The 17742-nt window shown below is 43.5% G+C and overlaps 2 protein-coding genes across 2 annotated transcripts in view; one reads left to right on the forward strand and one right to left on the reverse strand.

The window, feature by feature from the left end:
- Window positions 1-16093, forward strand: part of LOC143816847 (uncharacterized) — a 46812-nt gene extending 30719 nt beyond the window's left edge. The window contains exon 7 of the mRNA XM_077297745.1: window positions 10158-16093. Coding sequence (XP_077153860.1) covers window positions 10158-11206 — 1049 coding nt within the window. The 3' untranslated portion in view covers window positions 11207-16093. The remainder of the gene's footprint in view (window positions 1-10157) is intronic.
- LOC143814893 (uncharacterized) overlaps window positions 1-17742 on the reverse strand; it is a 748367-nt gene that overhangs the window by 549264 nt on the left and 181361 nt on the right. The gene's annotated exons all lie outside the window — the stretch shown is intronic.

A 17742-nucleotide genomic window follows, 5' to 3' on the forward strand; every position in this document is an offset into this window, starting at 1 on the left:
GCCTCATCCTGGGCGGAAAGAGCGGACGTCTCCATAGACGTAATATGTAAGGCGGCAACGTGGTCATCTCCTTCCACCTTTTATAATCATTACCGTCTTGACTTGTCAGAGGCCAATTTAACCTTTGGCTGTTCAGTACTTAGTACTGTAGTCCCTCCCAGGTGATTGATCTTTGAAAATCTCTCGTAGGGGTGCTGTCGTGGCGATAGGAAAACTGGTTTTTACGTACCGGTAATAGGATTTTACGGAGCCACGACAGCACCCGCACATTCCCCCCCATAGTTAATCACTGGTTTCCTGCACTCTATTGGAAGGTGTGCTATTAGTTATCACTCTTTTAGAGGTGATGGTATTTAGTAATGTTTAAGTATATATGATTATGTACTAACTCAATGGGCGGTGTCCCTTATACTCTGAAACACAAACTGGAGTGGTGAGGGGGACCGCCCCTTTAAATCCTGTAAGTTCCTGTCCAGATGGTGAGCGGATCCCCTCTCTCGTAGGGGTGCTGTCGTGGCTCCGTAAAATCCTATTACCGGTACGTAAAAACCGGTTTTGTTTTAATTGATACATTGATTGTAAAACTGCGAGCAGCTGCAGATGTGTATGAGTGTGAACGCGTCCGTGCGATGTACTACTGTCTGTGCTTGTCAAACATGGAGATTTTAATATACCGAGCTACTTAATCGCTTCTGGGTGTTCTTATACTGTACCTTTTTATTATGTACTGAAGCTTATTATGGCATTGCTGGCACAGGGGCGGCCGCCGACATTAATGAGACCCCTTCTGTCCTGAGCGAAGACTCTGGGGTGAATAGCGCCCCGTGTGGCAGGTCCTCACCAGACAGGTTCTCTGCTCGCCGCTGTGCCAGCAACACGTTCTAAGTGACCCGTCATAGTAAAGAAACACAATGGACTTGAATACATATTGTATCGTGTGTTTGAGGCTGGATCCAACACTAGTTTATGTTTTGATGAATTTTTTTTATGACTTTTTTTATTTTCTTTTATACTCCCGATGGAATGGTTGCACTTGATTAAATGGCTTGTCTGAATCGATATCTTAAGAATTAGAAATCTGACATGCAGGCACCTCCTGTCCAATTGTGTTTATAGCATTAAATAAATTCAGTTTTACCCTCAAAAAAAAAAAAAAAAATACATTTCAAAAAACTGACCGTCACATCCAAACATAGACTAAGTGTGAACAGGTGCTGAACCTGGAGTCACCAACTCATATACAGTAAAGCAAATAAGGCAGCACACTGCAGCGCTGAAACATGCAAACATGAAACATGAAAACTGAACTGCATTACTGCACTAGAAATATGAAAAATGAGAGCGTTTAGCGCATAAAAATGGCCAATTTTATGTGTACCTGGTAGCCACTTTAGGGCATCTCTCTTATACCAGGTCCTACGCTTTCCTTTCCTCGCTGTTCACACTTAGTCTATGTTTGGATGTGACGGTCAGTTTTTTGAAATGTATTCTTTAGCCTTCTGACCGAGCACTCCGCCTCCTAGCCACAGGTGTTTTAATTACAGCAGGTCCATTACCCCTCCACAGAGAGAGAGAATGTTAGTCTAAGAAGAGGTTTTCATAGGTACCCATTCAGATGGAGACGTTTATTCTCACCGAGGAAAGGAAAGCGTAGGACCTGGTATACGAGAGATGCCGTAAAGTGGCTACCAGGTACACATAAATTGGCCATTTTTATGCGCTAAACGCTCTCATTTTTCATATTTCTAGTGCAGTAATGCAGTTCAGTTTTCATGTTTGCATGTTTCAGCGCTGCAGTGTGCTGCCTTATTTGCTTTACTGTATATGAGTTGGTTACTCTAGGTTCAGCACCTGTTCACACTTAGTCTATGTTTGGATGTGACGGTCAGTTTTTTGAAATTGTCATGTTGTAAGACCTAGCCATAACCCATCTTCAATGCTCTTACTGAGGGAAGGAGGTTTTTGGCCAAAATCTTATGATACACAACCCCATCCAACCTCCCTTCAATATGGTGCAGTCGTTCTGTCCCCTATACATAAAAGCACCTCCAAAGTATGATGTTTCCCCCACCATGCTTCACGGTTAGGATAGTGATCTTGGGGTTGTACTTATCCTTCTTCCTCCAAACATCGCGAGTGGAGTTGATACCAAAAAGTTCTATTTTGGTCTCATCTGACCACATGACCTTCTCCCATGCCTCCACTGGATCATTCAGATGGCGAACTTCAAATGGGTCTGGACATATGCTGGCGTGCATAGAGGGACTATTACGATAATGTAAACAGGCCATGTTCTGAGTAATTTTCTAGAAGGTCCATGGTTCCAGACACACGCTGCGTTTTAACTCCCCCTCCCTCCCCCTGCTATACAGCTGTAATGTGAGACCAGCGCGCCAGCAGCCCTCACTGAGAAGTTTTATGGCCTCAAACTGAAAGCACAAGTAGAAGCACGTGGAAAAATCAAGGTTTCTTTGTCCTTGAAAACGTAAACATCATAGCAGTGGTAATGATATAAATGGGACAAATACATTTTTGGCATGTGCCTCAGTAGAACTGTCAGCCAGTTAGTTTTCTAGGTTCCAGAACCAGCAAAATTGAGAAACGGATTACTACGTAACTGGGTCACCCAGCTACTCCATGTCTATACTTAAATGAACCCCCAGGTCACGCTGAGCATAACGACACAGGTGTCGTCTTTCTACGAGGTTCATACACCGAGATATGTGGGATGATGCTTTTTCAGATACTCAAGAAAGAGGAGTGCATTCTATAGCTCTGCCCACCCCATGAGGTCACCCAGGGGGGGGGGAGATCCTTAGTTTTGGGCAAAGGTATAAAACGCAGGCCCAGACAAGGGGGGGGGGGGAAAGCTTTTGCCGGGGGATTCAGCTACGATAGACTGTGCAATCTGACCTGAAGATTTTGGGGAAGGTCCCCTCCCCCCCAGCCACCACATGGCATACCATGGAATGACATGAAAGACATGTAAGTTGATTTTCACAGTTAATCCCTTTTTATTTGTAATTGTCTACTTACGATACTTGTCTTCTTTTATAATATCTTTTTAGCCTTTTGAAAACACTGCCTACCTTTTGGAGTAAAATATATAAAATTACTAGCTTCGTTTCTCCTTGCTCTATAACATACTGTCACATTCTCTGAAGTACAATCATGCTACTAAATGGGTAGGCTCCTGACCCATTATTAATTAAGAGATAGGAGCTGGTGGCAGCGGAATTGTCCTTCGCTTTTGGGGAGACTGGCAGCGACGGACGGCGTTGATAATGATTTTTCCCGCCTGAGTGGGAGTATATCACCCTCACTGCAGTGTGCCCATTAGCCAGTACATAGGTAGCCTTCCTGGTAACTAATTATCCTAGGTGCAGTACCCTGTCTGACCAGAGGGTAAGGGGGCGCCAGAGAGCTGCAATTTCCAAGCCGGAACTGTGAAGTGGTATATAGATAAATCCCCTTCAGAAAAGAAATGGGGCAGCCAAACAACCCCGGTTCATGACATGATGGTGTGAGCAGGTGGGATGATAAAGGTATCCTCCCTGTGATTTGTGACATAGAGGCTTGTGTTTTCGGCCTGAGGAGGGAGTGAAAGGTGTCAAAAAGTTTCTTGGAGTTGTTGGATAGTGAGGAGATCAAGGTGGTGTAGTAAGTCTGTTTGGCGAGGTGAAGAGCAGAGTAGATAGAGGATTTGTCATCTGTCCTGTGTGGTGTAGTACAGTGCCTTGCGAAAGTATTCGGCTCCCTGGAACTTTCCAACCTTTTCCCACATATCATGCTTCAAACATAAAGATACCAAATGTAAATTTTTGGTGAAGAATCAACAACAAGTGGAACACAATTGTGAAGTTGAACGAAATTTATTGGTTATTTTAAATTTTTGTGGAAAATCAAAAACAGAAAAGTGGGGCGTGCAGTATTATTCAGCCCCTGTAACTTAATACTTTGTTGCGCCACCTTTTGCTGCGATTACAAGTCTCTTGGGGTTTGTCTCTATCAGTTTTGTACATGGAGAGACGGAAATTCTTGCCCGTTCTTCGTTCCAAACAGCTCGAGCTCAGTGAGGTTGGATGGAGATCGTTTGTGAACAGCAGTTTTCAGCTCTTTCCACAGATTCTCGATTGGATTGAGGTCTGGACTCTGACTTGGCCATTCTAACACCTGGATACGTTTACTTGTGAACCATTCCATTGTAGATTTTGCTTTATGTTTGGGATCATTGTCTTGTTGGAAGACAAATCTCCGTCCCAGTCTCCGGTCTTTTGTAGACTCCAACAGGTTTTCTTCAAGAATGGTCCTGTATTTGGCTCCATCCATCTTCCCATCAATTTTAACCAGCTTCCCTGTCCCTGCTGAAGAAAAGCAGGCCCAAACCATGATGCTGCCACCACCATGCTTGACAGTGGGGATGGTTTGTTCAGGGTGATGAGCTGTGTTGCATTTACGCCAAATACTGTTAGGTCCATATATATTTGGACAGAGACAACATTTTTCTAATTTTGGTTATAGACATTACCACAATGAATTTTAAACATAACAATTCAGATGCAGTTGAAGTTCAGACTTTCAGCTTTCATTTGAGGGTATCCACATTACAATTGGATGAAGGGTTTAGGAGTTTCAGCTCGATAACATGTGCCACCCTGTATTTAAAGGGATCAAAAATAATTGGACAGATTCAATAATTGTAAATAAAATGTTCATTTCTAGTACTTGGTTGAAAACCCTTTGTTGGCAATGACTGCCTGAAGTCTTGAACTCATGGACATCACCAGACGCTGTGTTTCCTCCTTTTTGATGCTCTGCCAGGCCTTCACTGCGGTGGTTTTCAGTTGCTGTTTGTTTGTGGCCTTTCTGTCTGAAGTTTAGTCTTTAACAAGTGAAATGCTGCTCAGTTGGGTTGAGATCAGGTGACTGACTTGGCCATTCAGGAATATTCCACTTCTTTGCTTTAATAAACTCCTGGGTTGCTTTGGCTTTATGTTTTGGGTCATTTTCCATCTGTAGTGTGAAACGACGACCAATCAGTTTTGCTGCATTTGGCTGGATCTGAGCACACAGTATGGCGGCTCTGAAGACCTCAGAATTCATTCCTGTGTCACATCAATAAACACTAGTGACCCAGTGCCACTGGCAGCCATGCATGCCCCAGCCGTCACACTGCCTCCGCCGTGTTTTACAGATGATGTGGTATGCTTTGGATCATGAGCTGTACCACGCCTTCGCCATACTTTTCTCTTTCCATCATTCTGGTAGAGGTTGATCTTGGTTTCATCTGTCCACAGAATGTTCTTCCAGAACTGTGCCGGCTTTTTTAGATGTTTTTAGCCTTTTTATTCTTGATGCTTATGAGTGGCTGCACCGTGCAGTGAACCCTCTGTAGTTACTTTCATGCAGTCTTCTCTTTATGGTAGATTTGGATATTGATACGCCGACCTCCTGGAGAGTGTTGGTCACTTGGTTGGCTGTTGTGAAGAGGTTTCTCTTCACCATGGAGATTATTCTGCGATCATCCACCACTGCTGTCTTCCGTGGGCGCCCAGGTCTTTTTGCATTGATGAGTTCACCAGTGCTTTCTTTCTTTCTCAGGATGGACCAAACTGTAGATTTTGCCACTCCTAATATTGTAGCAATTTTTCAGATGGTTTTTTTTCTGTTTTCGCAGCTTAAGGATGGCTTGTTTCACCTGCATGGAGAGCTCCTTTACCGCATGTTTACTTCACAGCGAAACCTTCCAAATGCAAATACCACACCTCAAATCAACTCCAGGCCTTTTATCTGCTTAATTGAGAATGACGTAACGAAGGGATTGTCCACACCTGTCCATGAAATAGCCTTGGAGTCAATTGTCCAATTACTTTTGGTCCCTTTAAAAACAGGGTGGCACATGTTAAGGAGCTGAAACTCCTAAACCCTTCATCCAATTTTAATGTAGATACCCTCAAATGAAAGCTGAAAGTCTGAACTTCAACTGCATCTGAATTGTTTTGTTTAAAATTAATTGTGGTAATGTCTATAACCGAAATTAGAAAAATGTTGTCTCTGTCCAAATATATATGGACCTAACTGTATATCGTTGGCATTGTTGCCAAAAAGTTTGATTTTGCTTTCATCTGACCAGAGCACCTTCTTCCACATGTTTGGTGTCTCCCAGGTGGCTTGTTGCAAACTGTAAATGACACTTTTTATGGATATCTTTGAGAAATGGCTTTCTTCTTGCCACTCTTCCATAAAGGCCAGATTTGTGCAGTGTACGACTGATTGTTGTCCTATGGACAGACTGTCCTGCCTCAGCTGTAGATCTCTGCAGTTCATCCACAGTGATCATGGGCCTCTTGGCTGCTTCTCTGATCAGTCTTCTCCTTGTTTGAGATGAAAGTTTAGAGGGACGGCCGGGCCTTGGTAGATTTGCAGTGGTATGATACTCCTTCCATTTCAATATGATCGCTTGCACAATGCTCCTTTGGATATTTAAAGTTTTGGAAATAATTTTGTATCCAAATCTGGCTTTAAACTTCTCCACAACAGTATCACGGACCTGCCTGTTGTGTTCCTTGGTCTTCATGATGTTCTCTGTGCTTCACACAGAACCCTGAGACTATCACAGAGCAGGAGCATTTATACGGAGACTTGATCACACACAGGTGGATTATATTTATCATCATTAGGCATTTAGGACAACCTTGGATCATTCAGAGATCCACAATGATCTTCTGGAGGGAGTTTGCTGCACTGAAAGTAAAAGGGCCGAATAATACTGCACGCCCCACTTTTCAGTTTTTGAATTTCCACAAAAATTTAAAATAACCAATAAATTTTGTTCAACTTCACAATTGTGTTCCACTTGTTGATTCTTCACCTAAAATTTACATTTGGTATCTTTATGTTTGAAGCATGATATGTGGCAAAAGGTTGAAAAGTTCCAGGGAGCCGAATACTTTCGCAAGGCACTGTATATACAAGATCTGTCAGCTCTCCTGTGTGGCGTAGTATATAGAGGATCTGTGAGCTGATCTGTGTGGTGTAGTATGTCACAATAATGTAAAAATGCCATGGTCTGAGTTATTTTCAGAAGGTGCTATGGTTCTAGACACGCTCTGAAAACTCCCCCTGCCTCCCCCCTGCTATACAGCTGTAATATGAGACCAGCATGCCAGCAGCCCTCACTGAGGAGTTTTATGGCCTTAAAGTGAAAGTACAAGTCAAAGCACATGGGGAAAAAAACCCAGGTTTCTTTGTCCCTGCAAATGTAAATATCATAGCACCGATTAATGATAGAGGTGGGACAAATACATTTTTGGCATGTGCCTCGGTAGAACTACCAGCCAGTGAGTTTTCTAGGTTCCAGAACCAACACAATTGAAAACGGATTACTACGTAACTGGGTCACCCGCTACCCCATGTCTATACTTAAACGAACCCCTGTGTCACACTGAGCATAACGACACTTGTGTCGTCTTTCTACAAGGTTCATACACCAATATATGTGGGATGATGATTTTTTTCATATACTCAAGAAAGAGGAGTGCTTTCCAGAGCTCTGCCCAACCAATGAGGTCATCCTAGGGAGGAGACCCTTAGTTTTGGGCAAAGGGATAAAACTCAGAGGAAATGACAAGCGGGTGTCTTTTGCCAGGGGATTCAACTACGACAGGCTGTGCAATGTGACCTGAAGATTTCTGGAGAAGGTCCCCGCCTCCAGCCACCACACGGTGTACCATTGAATGATATGAAAGAACCGTAACTTGATTTTCTTCTGTTAATCCCTTTTTTATTTGTAATTGTTTGTACATGCAATACTTGTCTACTTTTATAATATCTTTTTTATACTTTTGTAAACACTGCCTACTTTTTTGGAGTAAGAGATATAAAATGACTAGATTTGTTTCTCCTTGCTCTATAACGTATTGTCACATCCTCTGAAATGAATTATGCTACTTATTTGGGTTGGCTCGGACCCGTTATTAATTAAGAAATCGGAGCTGGTGACAGCGGATTTGTCCTGTGCTTTTGGGAAACCTGGTAGCAAAGGACGGTGTGATAATTATTGTTCCCGCCTGAGTGGGAGTAGTTATATCGCCCTTGCTGCAGTGTGCCCCTTAGCCAGTACAAAGGCAGCCTTTCTGGTGACTAATTATCCTAGGTGCAGTCCCCTGTCTGACCTGAGGGTAAGGGGGCACCAGAGAGCTGCAAGTTCCAAACCGGAACTGGGAAGTGGGCTATAGATAAATCCCCTTCAGAGACAAATGGGGCAACCAAACAACCCTGGTTCATGACATATTGGGGTGAGCGTGGTGGGATGATAAAGTTGTCCCCCTGTGATGCGTGACTTAGTATATAGAGGATCTGTCAACTGTCCTGTGTGGTGTAGTATATAGAGGATCTGTCAGCCCTCCTGTATGGTGTAGTATATACAGGATCTGTCAGCTCTCCTGTATGGTGTAGTATATACAGGATCTGTCAGCTGTCCTATGTGGTGTAGGATATAGAGGATCTGTCAGCTCTCCTGTGTGGTGTAGTATATAGAGGATCTGTCAGCTCTCCTGTGTGCTGTAGTATATAGAGGATCTGTCCCCTGTGGTGCAGTATATAGAGGATCTGTCAGCTCTCCTGTGTGGTGTAGTATATAGAGGATCTGTCGGCTCTCCTGTGTGGTGTAGTATATAGAGGATCTGTCAGCTCTCCTGTGTGGTGTAGTATATACGGGATCTGTCAGCTCTCCTGTGTGGTGTAGTATATACGGGATCTGTCAGCTCTCCTGTGTGGTGTAGTATATACGGGATCTGTCAGCTCTCCTGTGTGGTGTAGTATATAGAGGATCTATCAGCCCTCCTGTATGGTGTAGTATATAGAGGATCTGTCAGCTCTTCTGTGTGGTGTAGTATATAGAGGATCTGTCAGCTCTCCTGTGTGGTGTAGTATATAGAGGATCTGTCAGCTCTCCTGTATGGTGTAGTATATAGAGGATCTGTCAGCTCTCCTGTATGGTGTAGTATATAGAGGATCTGTCAGCTCTCCTGTGTGGTGTAGTATATACGGGATCTGTCAGCTCTCCTATGTGGTGTAGTATATAGAGGATCTGTCAGCTCTCCTGTGTGGTGTAGTATATAGAGGATCTGTCAGCTTTCCTGTGTGGTGTAGTATATAGAGGATCTGTCAGCTCTCCTGTGTGGTGTAGTATATAGAGGATCTGTCAGCTCTCCTCTGTGGTGTAGTATATAGAGGATCTGTCAGCTCTCCTCTGTGGTGTAGTATATAGAGGATCTGTCAGCTCTCCTCTGTGGTGTAGTATATAGAGGATCTGTCAGCTCTCCTCTGTGGTGTAGTATATACGGGATCTGTCAGCTCTCCTGTGTGGTGTAGTATATAGAGGATCTGTCAGCTCTCCTGTGTGGTGTAGTATATAGAGGATCTGTCAGCTCTCCTGTGTGGTGTAGTATATAGAGGATTTGTCCCCTGTCCTGTGTGGTGCACTATATTGAGGATGTGTCCTGTGTAGTGTAATATATAGAGGATCTGTGAGCGCTCATGTGGGGTGTAGAATATAAGATCTATCCTGTGTGGTATTTTTACTTAACTGCATGGTGGGCCCCAAGAATGATTTTTCTCTGGTGAGCCCAAGGTACTCCAGTCCGACGCTGCACACTATAGTAATGCCTAATACATGGATGCTCAATGTGGTTTGGGCACACTACAAGGCTCAGAAGTGAGGGTAGGTTTGACTTTGGTAGAGCAGATTTTATTGGATCCGTTTATGGAAGCTATGTTGCTTTTCAAGAGCTTTTGAGGCGCTTGTAATGTGAAAACCTCTGTTTTTCCACTGACAGAAGATGGACCTGAGTGGGGACTTGTTTTTGTTGGATGAGTAGAGTTTTTATTGGCATTATATTCCCCTACATAACATTGTTTGATGACTTTTTATACTATTTTTCGGGGGCAGAATGAACAAGGAGTTGAACACCACGCTCCACTGGCTCATCCTATGAGGTTTCCTATTAGACTCTGAACTGTAATTGTCTTGGTGAATGGTTCAATATTTTTACATAACTTGCCATTTTTACTAACGGTTTAAGTAGAAATGTTAAATAATATAAAATTCAGGGATTTTTTTATCCAAAAATAATGATCAGTATTATTCTTGGCAGATGACTGTACCAGGAGATCAGAGGGACGGCTGACATCTTCAATTTTTAAATCCGATGATCTTGATATCTCAGAAGAGACGACTGAAGTGAATGCCATTATTCGTAATATGCCATCATCCCTTCACTGCAAAGATCTGTCATCTCATCCTATAAAACAGGTTCTATCTCATGATTCATTACCGACAAGAGAGGAAAATCAAAGTCACAAAATAAGCATTAAAAAACGAACTGCTTCTAAAGCAAAGAAGTCATTTTCACTATCAGAATATGGAAATAGATTTTCTTGTTCCAAGTGTGGGAAATGTTTTAAACAGAAACAAAATCTTATTATACACCGAAGAACTCACGCAGGGGAGAAGCCATTTTCATGTTCAGAATGTGGGAAACGTTTTAACCAGAAATCATCTTTGGTTAGGCATCACAGAACTCACACAGGGGAGAAGCCTTTTTTATGTTCAGAATGTGGGAAATGTTTTAACAAGAAATCAATTTTGGTTAAGCACCAGAAAATCCACACAGGGGAGAAGTCTTTTGCCTGTACAGAATGTAGGAAATATTTTAACCAGAAATGGAATCTTCTTGTACACCAAAGAACTCACACAGGGGAAAAGCCATTTTCATGTTCAGAATGTGGAAAATGTTTTAACCAGAAATCAGACTTGGTTATGCACCAGAGAACTCACTCAGGGGAGAAGCCTTTTTCATGTTCAGAATGTTGGAAATGTTTTAACCAGAAATCAGATTTGATTAAGCACCAGAGAACCCACACAGGGGAGAAGCCTTTTTCATGTTCAGAATGTGGCAAATGTTTTAACCGTAAATCAGTTTTGGTTAACCACCAAAGGATCCACACGGGGGAGAAGCCTTTTTCCTGTTCAGAATGTGGTAAATGTTTTAACCAAAAATCAGCTATGGTTAAGCACAAGAGAACCCATACAGGGGAGAAGCCTTTTTCCTGTTCAGAATGTGGGAAATATTTTAAACAGAAATGGAATCTTGTTATACACCTAAGAATTCACCTAGGGGAGAAGCCTTTTTCATGTTCTTAATTAGGGAAATGTTCATATGAACTTATGTTATACAAAATAGGTGTCAGAAAATATTAAGAATCTCTGAAGTCACTAACATCCACCCTGCCTCCTTTTTCAAGTCACAGAGTGCAGCACCACACAATAGCTGACAGGCTTAAGTCTCTTAGATGTGAGCTATCTTAGTAAAATGCATGAAGTCCCAGATAACTATAAGAAGATGCCTTTTGTAAGAAAGACTGAGAGATTCAGAATGGACAGGTAATTGGACAAAAAGTCTCTTTAGACAACAATAGAGACATGTGTTGACACATAGACACAGAAGTGGAGGAAACCTTTTGTCTGTAGGAAAAGCCACCTCTCCCACATATCAGTTGGTTTCCTGTCCTTGACGGGAACCCCTTTCCTACAGCATACCTGTGATGATTTGACAGATCTCAGGCCCGGCCAGTCGGTTCAGGTAGCGGGGGTCCCTAGAAGTGCCACTGCGAGTCCAGGGTGGACCGCATGGCAGTGAGCAGGCTGGTGGAGCGGTGTCCGGAGGATTACCGATTCTGGAGGGCCAGCGCCGGAATAAGGTAAGTATGTCCTTTAGATCTGGGCGGTCCCCGGCGTGGCGCTGCCTGGCGTGCTGCCGGGACTGATGTGTGTTCCGGGTGCCAGCGGCGTCCGGAAGTGTGCCGGGTGAATCGGCTGGTGACTCATCATGGGTGAGCCCTCTGACGTGGTTGGCATCTCGGTGATGCCGCTGGGTCGCCGTGGCGATGTGTCGGAGGGTGGGGCCCGGATTTGCATCCCTTCTGACTGGTGCCGGCCGGTTCAGCCAGATAATGGCAACAGCTCCGCCGCGCGTGCGACCGTGGTGAGGCTGCGGCCAGGGTCTGGGGTACCCAGGGTCCAGGGCGGTGACCGATGACTCGACCGGTGGCCTGCAGGGGCGGGGCGCTGGATCAGGCATCCCGCCGGGGGCGTGACAGTTCTGGGGGAGGAAATGGCACCCGGGCCAGGACCTGCTGACACGGATATCCGGGGGAGAGGCGTGCTTAACTCCTTCATGACCCAGCCTATTTTGACCTTAATGACCTGGCCATTTTTTGCAATTCTGACCAGTGTAATAACTCGGGAACGCTTCAACAGATCTTAGCGATTCTGGGATTGTTTTTTCGTGACATATTGGGCTTCATGTTAGTGGTAAATTTAGGTCGATAATTTTTGCGTTTATTTGTGAAAAAAAAAACAACAAAAATTAGGGGAAAATGTTTGAAAATTTCATAATTTTTAAATTTAGAATTTTTATTCTGGTAAACCAGAGAGTTATGTGACACAAAATAGTTAATAAATAACATTTCCCACATGTCTACTTTACATCAGCACAATTTTGGAAACAATTTTTTTCTGCTAGGAAGTTATAAGGGTTAAAATTTGACCAGTGATTTCTCATTTTTACAACAAAATTTACAAAACCATTTTTTTAGGGACCACCTCACATTTGAAGTCAGTTTAAGGGGTCTGTATGGCTAAAAATACCCAAAGTGACACCATTCTAAAAACTGCACCCCTCAAGGTGCTCAAAACCACATTTAAGAAGTTTATTAACCCTTCAGGTGTTTCACAGCAGCAGAAGCAACATGGAAGGAAAAAATGAACATTTAACTTTTTAGTCACAAAAATGATCTTTTAGCAACAATTTTATTTTCTCAAGGGTAAAAGGAGAAACTGGACCCCGAAAGTTATTGTACAATTTGTCCTGAGTACGCAGATACCCCATATGTGGGGGGGAACCACTGTTTGGGCGCACGACAGGGCTCGGAAGGGAAGGAGAACCATTTGACTTTTTGAATGAAAAATTGGCTCTAATCTTTAGCAGACACCATGTCGCGTTTGGAGAGCCCCTGTGTGCCTAAACATTGGAGCTCCCCCACAAGTGACCCCATTTTGGAAACTGGACCCCCCAAGGAACTTATTTAGATGCATGGTGAGCACTTTGAACCCCCAGGTGCTTCTCAACTTGATCCGTAAAAATTAAAAAGTACTTTTTTTTTCACAATAAATTTATTTTAGCCTCAATTTTTTCATTTTCACATGGGCAACAGGATAAAATGGATCCTAAAATGTGTTGGGCAATTTCTCCTGACTACACCGATACCTCACATGTGGGGGTTAACCTCTGTTTTGGCACACGGCAAGGCTCGGAAGGGAAGGAGCGCCATTTGACTTTTTGAATGAAAAATTTGCTCCAATCCTTAGCGGACACCATGTGGCATTTGGAGAGCCCCTGTGTGACTAAACATTGGAGCTCCCCCACAAGCGACCCCATTTTGGAAACTAGACCTCCCAAGGAAATAATCTAGATGTGCGGTGAGCACTTTGAACCCCCAAGTGCTACACAGAAGTTTATAACACAGAGCCGTGAAAATAAAAAATAATTTTTTTTTCCTCAAAAATATTTTAGCACGCAATTTTTTTTATTTTCCCAAGGGTAACAGGAGAAATTGGACCACAAAAGTTGTTGTCCAGTTTGTCCTGAGTACGATGATACCCCACATGTGTGGGTAAAACACTGTTTGTTTGGGCGCATGGCAGAGCTCAGAATGGAAATAGTGACGTTTTGAAATGCAGACTTTGATGGAATGGTCTGCGAGCGTCACGTTGCGTTTGCAGAGCCCTTGATGTGCCTAAACAGTAGAAACCCCCCACATGTGACCCCATTTTGGAAACTAGACCCCCCAAGGAACTTATCTAGATGTGTGGTGAGCACTTTGAACCCCCAAGTGCTTCACAGAATTTTATAACGCAGAGCCGTGATAATAAAAAAATCATTTTTTCCCCACAAAAATAATTTTTTAGCCCCCATTTTTTTATTTTCCCAAGGGTAGCAGGAGAAATTAGACCCCCAACGTAGTTGTCCAGTTTGTCCTGAGTATGCTTATGCCCCATATGTTTGGGTATACCACTGTTTGGGCGCACGTTGGGGCTCAGAAGGGAGGGAGCACCATTTGACTTTTTGAACGCAAGATTGGCTGGAATCAATTGTGGCGCCATGTCGCGTTTTGGAGACCCCCTGATGTGCCTAAACAGTGGAAACCCCTCAATTCTAACTCCAACCCTAACCCCAACACACCCCTAACCCTAATCTCAACCGTAACCATAACCCTAACCGCAAGCTTAACCCTAACCCCATCACACCCCTAACCCTAATCTTAACCCTAATTCCAACCCTAACTCTAATTCCAACCTTAACCCTAAGGCTATATGCCCATGTTACGGATTCAGTGCGTATATTTCCGCACAGTTTTTGAAAAATCCACAGGTAAAATGCACTGCATTTTATCTGGATTTACCGCGGATTTCCAGTGTTTTTTCTGCGGATTTAACCTGTGGATTCCTATTGAGGAACAGGTGTAAAACGCTGCGGAATCCGCACAAAGAATTGACATGCTGCGGAAAATACAACGCGTTTCCGCGCGTTATTTTCCGCACCATGGGCACAGCAGATTTGGTTTTCCATAGGTTTACATGGTACTGTAAACGTGATGGGAAACGGCTACGAATCTGCAGCCAAATCCGCACCGTGTGCACATAGCCTAATTCCAACCCTACCTGCGCATGCGCCTGCCATTTTGGAAGATGGCGGCGCCCATGGGGAAGATGGACGGACACCGGGAGGGACACCGGGACTCTGTAGGTACGGGGGGGAGGTGAGATTGAAGTGCAGAGGGGAGGACAGGATGGAGGGGAGGAAAGACTGACGGCGGCGGCAGATCGTCGTCGTCAGTCGGTGGCGGGGCCAGATTGGGGTCTCCAGCCGTGGCCAATGATATTGCAGCATCGGCCATGGCTGGATTATAATATTTCACCAATTTTCATTGGTGAAATATTACGATTGCTCTGATTGACTAGGAAACGGGAATCAGAACAGAATACATAATCATACCATCCTAAATATAGTCCCTTGCCTGAAAAATTGGGACCTAGGTAGTACCCACATGGACACTCATGTAAAAAAAAAAAAAAAACAGAAAACCCGGAGTAATTAGTCCAAAAGGAAAAAAATGTGCTAAAACATTTATTTTTATTGTATCACAAAAAGGCACATAGGTTTACAAAAATATTATAACAACAATAGTTAAATGCAGAGAGGGAATGGAAAACAAAAAGATATGGGTCTCAAAAGTTCTATCATGAGGTGGGTAGAACATTCATCAAGGTATATAAAGTGCTAGGATGGAAAGGTGCATATTGAAAGTTTATATGGTACCATGCTGTGTACAATCACTGGCAAACAGAATCCATAAGGTGCCATATCTAATATATATATATAATCGTCTAAGGGGCACTTCCGTCTGTTTGTCTGTCTGTCACGGAAATCCCGTGTCGCTGATAGGTCGCGGCCTGCCAGACGCGACCAATCAGCGACGAGCACAGTCCGACTGCAAATTCGCCCCTTCCTACTGTCAGTGCCCCCTCCAGTCAGCGCTCACACAGGGTTAATGGCTGCGTTACACCGCGTTATGCCGCGGTGTAACGCACTCCGTTAACGCTGCTATTAACCCTGTGTGACCAACTTTTTACTAGTAAAAAGATCTAATGTTAAAAATAATAAAATAAAAAATCATTTATATTCTCAACTTCCGTCGCTTTTCCCGCTACTCGCGATGCTCCGGTCCATGCATTGCGGTCTCGCGAGATGATGACGTAGCGGTCTCGCGAGACCGCTACGTCATCATCTCGCGAGACCGCAATGCATTCTTGGGACCGGAGTGTCACGAGGAGCATCGGTAAAGGCCTGGGCTGGATCCGGGGGCTGACGGAAGGTGAGTATATAACTATTTTTTATTTTAATTCTTCTTTTTTAATAGGGATATGGTGCCCATATTGCTATACAGGTCCTTCTCAAAAAATTAGCATATAGTGTTAAATTTCATTATTTACCATAATGTAATGATTACAATTAAACTTTCATATATTATAGATTCATTATCCACCAACTGAAATTTGTCAGGTCTTTTATTGTTTTAATACTGATGATTTTGGCCTACAACTCCTGATAACCCAAAAAACCTGTCTCAATAAATTAGCATATTTCACCCATCCAATCAAATAAAAGTGTTTTTTAATAACAAACAAAAAAACCATCAAATAATAATGTTCAGTTATGCACTCAATACTTGGTCGGGAATCCTTTGGCAGAAATGACTGCTTCAATGCGGCGTGGCATGGAGGCAATCAGCCTGTGACACTGCTGAGATGTTATGGAGGCCCAGGATGCTTCAATAGCGGCCTTAAGCTCATCCAGAGTGTTGGGTCTTGCGTCTCTCAACTTTCTCTTCACAATATCCCACAGATTCTCTATGGGGTTCAGGTCAGGAGAGTTGGCAGGCCAATTGAGCACAGTAATACCATGGTCAGTAAACCATTTACCAGTGGTTTTGGCACTGTGAGCAGGTGCCAGGTCGTGCTGAAAAATGAAATCTTCATCTCCATAAAGCATTTCAGCCGATGGAAGCATGAAGTGCTCCAAAATCTCCTGATAGCTAGCTGCATTGACCCTGCCCTTGATGAAACACAGTGGACCAACACCAGCAGCTGACATGGCACCCCACACCATCACTGACTGGGTACTTGACACTGGACTTCAGGCATTTTGGCATTTCCTTCTCCCCAGTCTTCCTCCAGACTCTGGCACCTTGATTTCCGAATGACATGCAAAATTTGCTTTCATCAGAAAAAAGTACTTGGGACCACTTAGCAACAGTCCAGTGCTGCTTCTCTGTAGCCCAGGTCAGGCGCTTCTGCCGCTGTTTACCTGGGGAATGCGGCACCTGTAGCCCATTTCCTGCACACGCCTGTGCACGGTGGCTCTGGATGTTTCCACACCAGACTCAGTCCACTGCTTCCTCAGGTTCCCCAAGGTCTGGAATCGGTCCTTCTCCACAATCTTCCTCAGGGTCCGGTCACCTCTTCTCGTTGTACAGCGTTTTCTGCCACATTGTTTCCTTCCAACAGACTTACCATTGAGGTGCCTTGATACAGCACTCTGGGAACAGCCTATTTGTTGAGAAATTTCTTTCTGGGTCTTACCCTCTTGCTTGAGGGTGTCAATGATGGCCTTCTTGACATCTGTCAGGTCGCTAGTCTTACCCATGATGGGGGTTTTGAGTAATGAACCAGGCAGGGAGTTTTTAAAAGCCTCAGGTATCTTTTGCATGTGTTTAGAGTTAATTAGTTGATTCAGAAGATTAGGGTAATAGGTCATTTAGAGAACCTTTTCTTGATATGCTAATTTATTGAGACAGGTTTTTTGGGTTATCAGGAGTTGTATGCCAAAATCATCAGTATTAAAACAATAAAAGACCTGACAAATTTCAGTTGGTGGATAATGAATCTATAATATATGAAAGTTTAATTGTAATCATTACATTATGGTAAATAATGAAATTTAACACTATATGCTAATTTTTTGAGAAGGACCTGTATACTACGTGGGCTGTGTTATATACTACGTGGCTGTGCAATATATTACGTGGCTGGGCAATATATTACGTGGCTGGGCAATA

This window comes from Ranitomeya variabilis, chromosome 3, assembly GCF_051348905.1.
Source record: "Ranitomeya variabilis isolate aRanVar5 chromosome 3, aRanVar5.hap1, whole genome shotgun sequence".
Lineage (NCBI taxonomy): Eukaryota > Metazoa > Chordata > Amphibia > Anura > Dendrobatidae > Ranitomeya > Ranitomeya variabilis.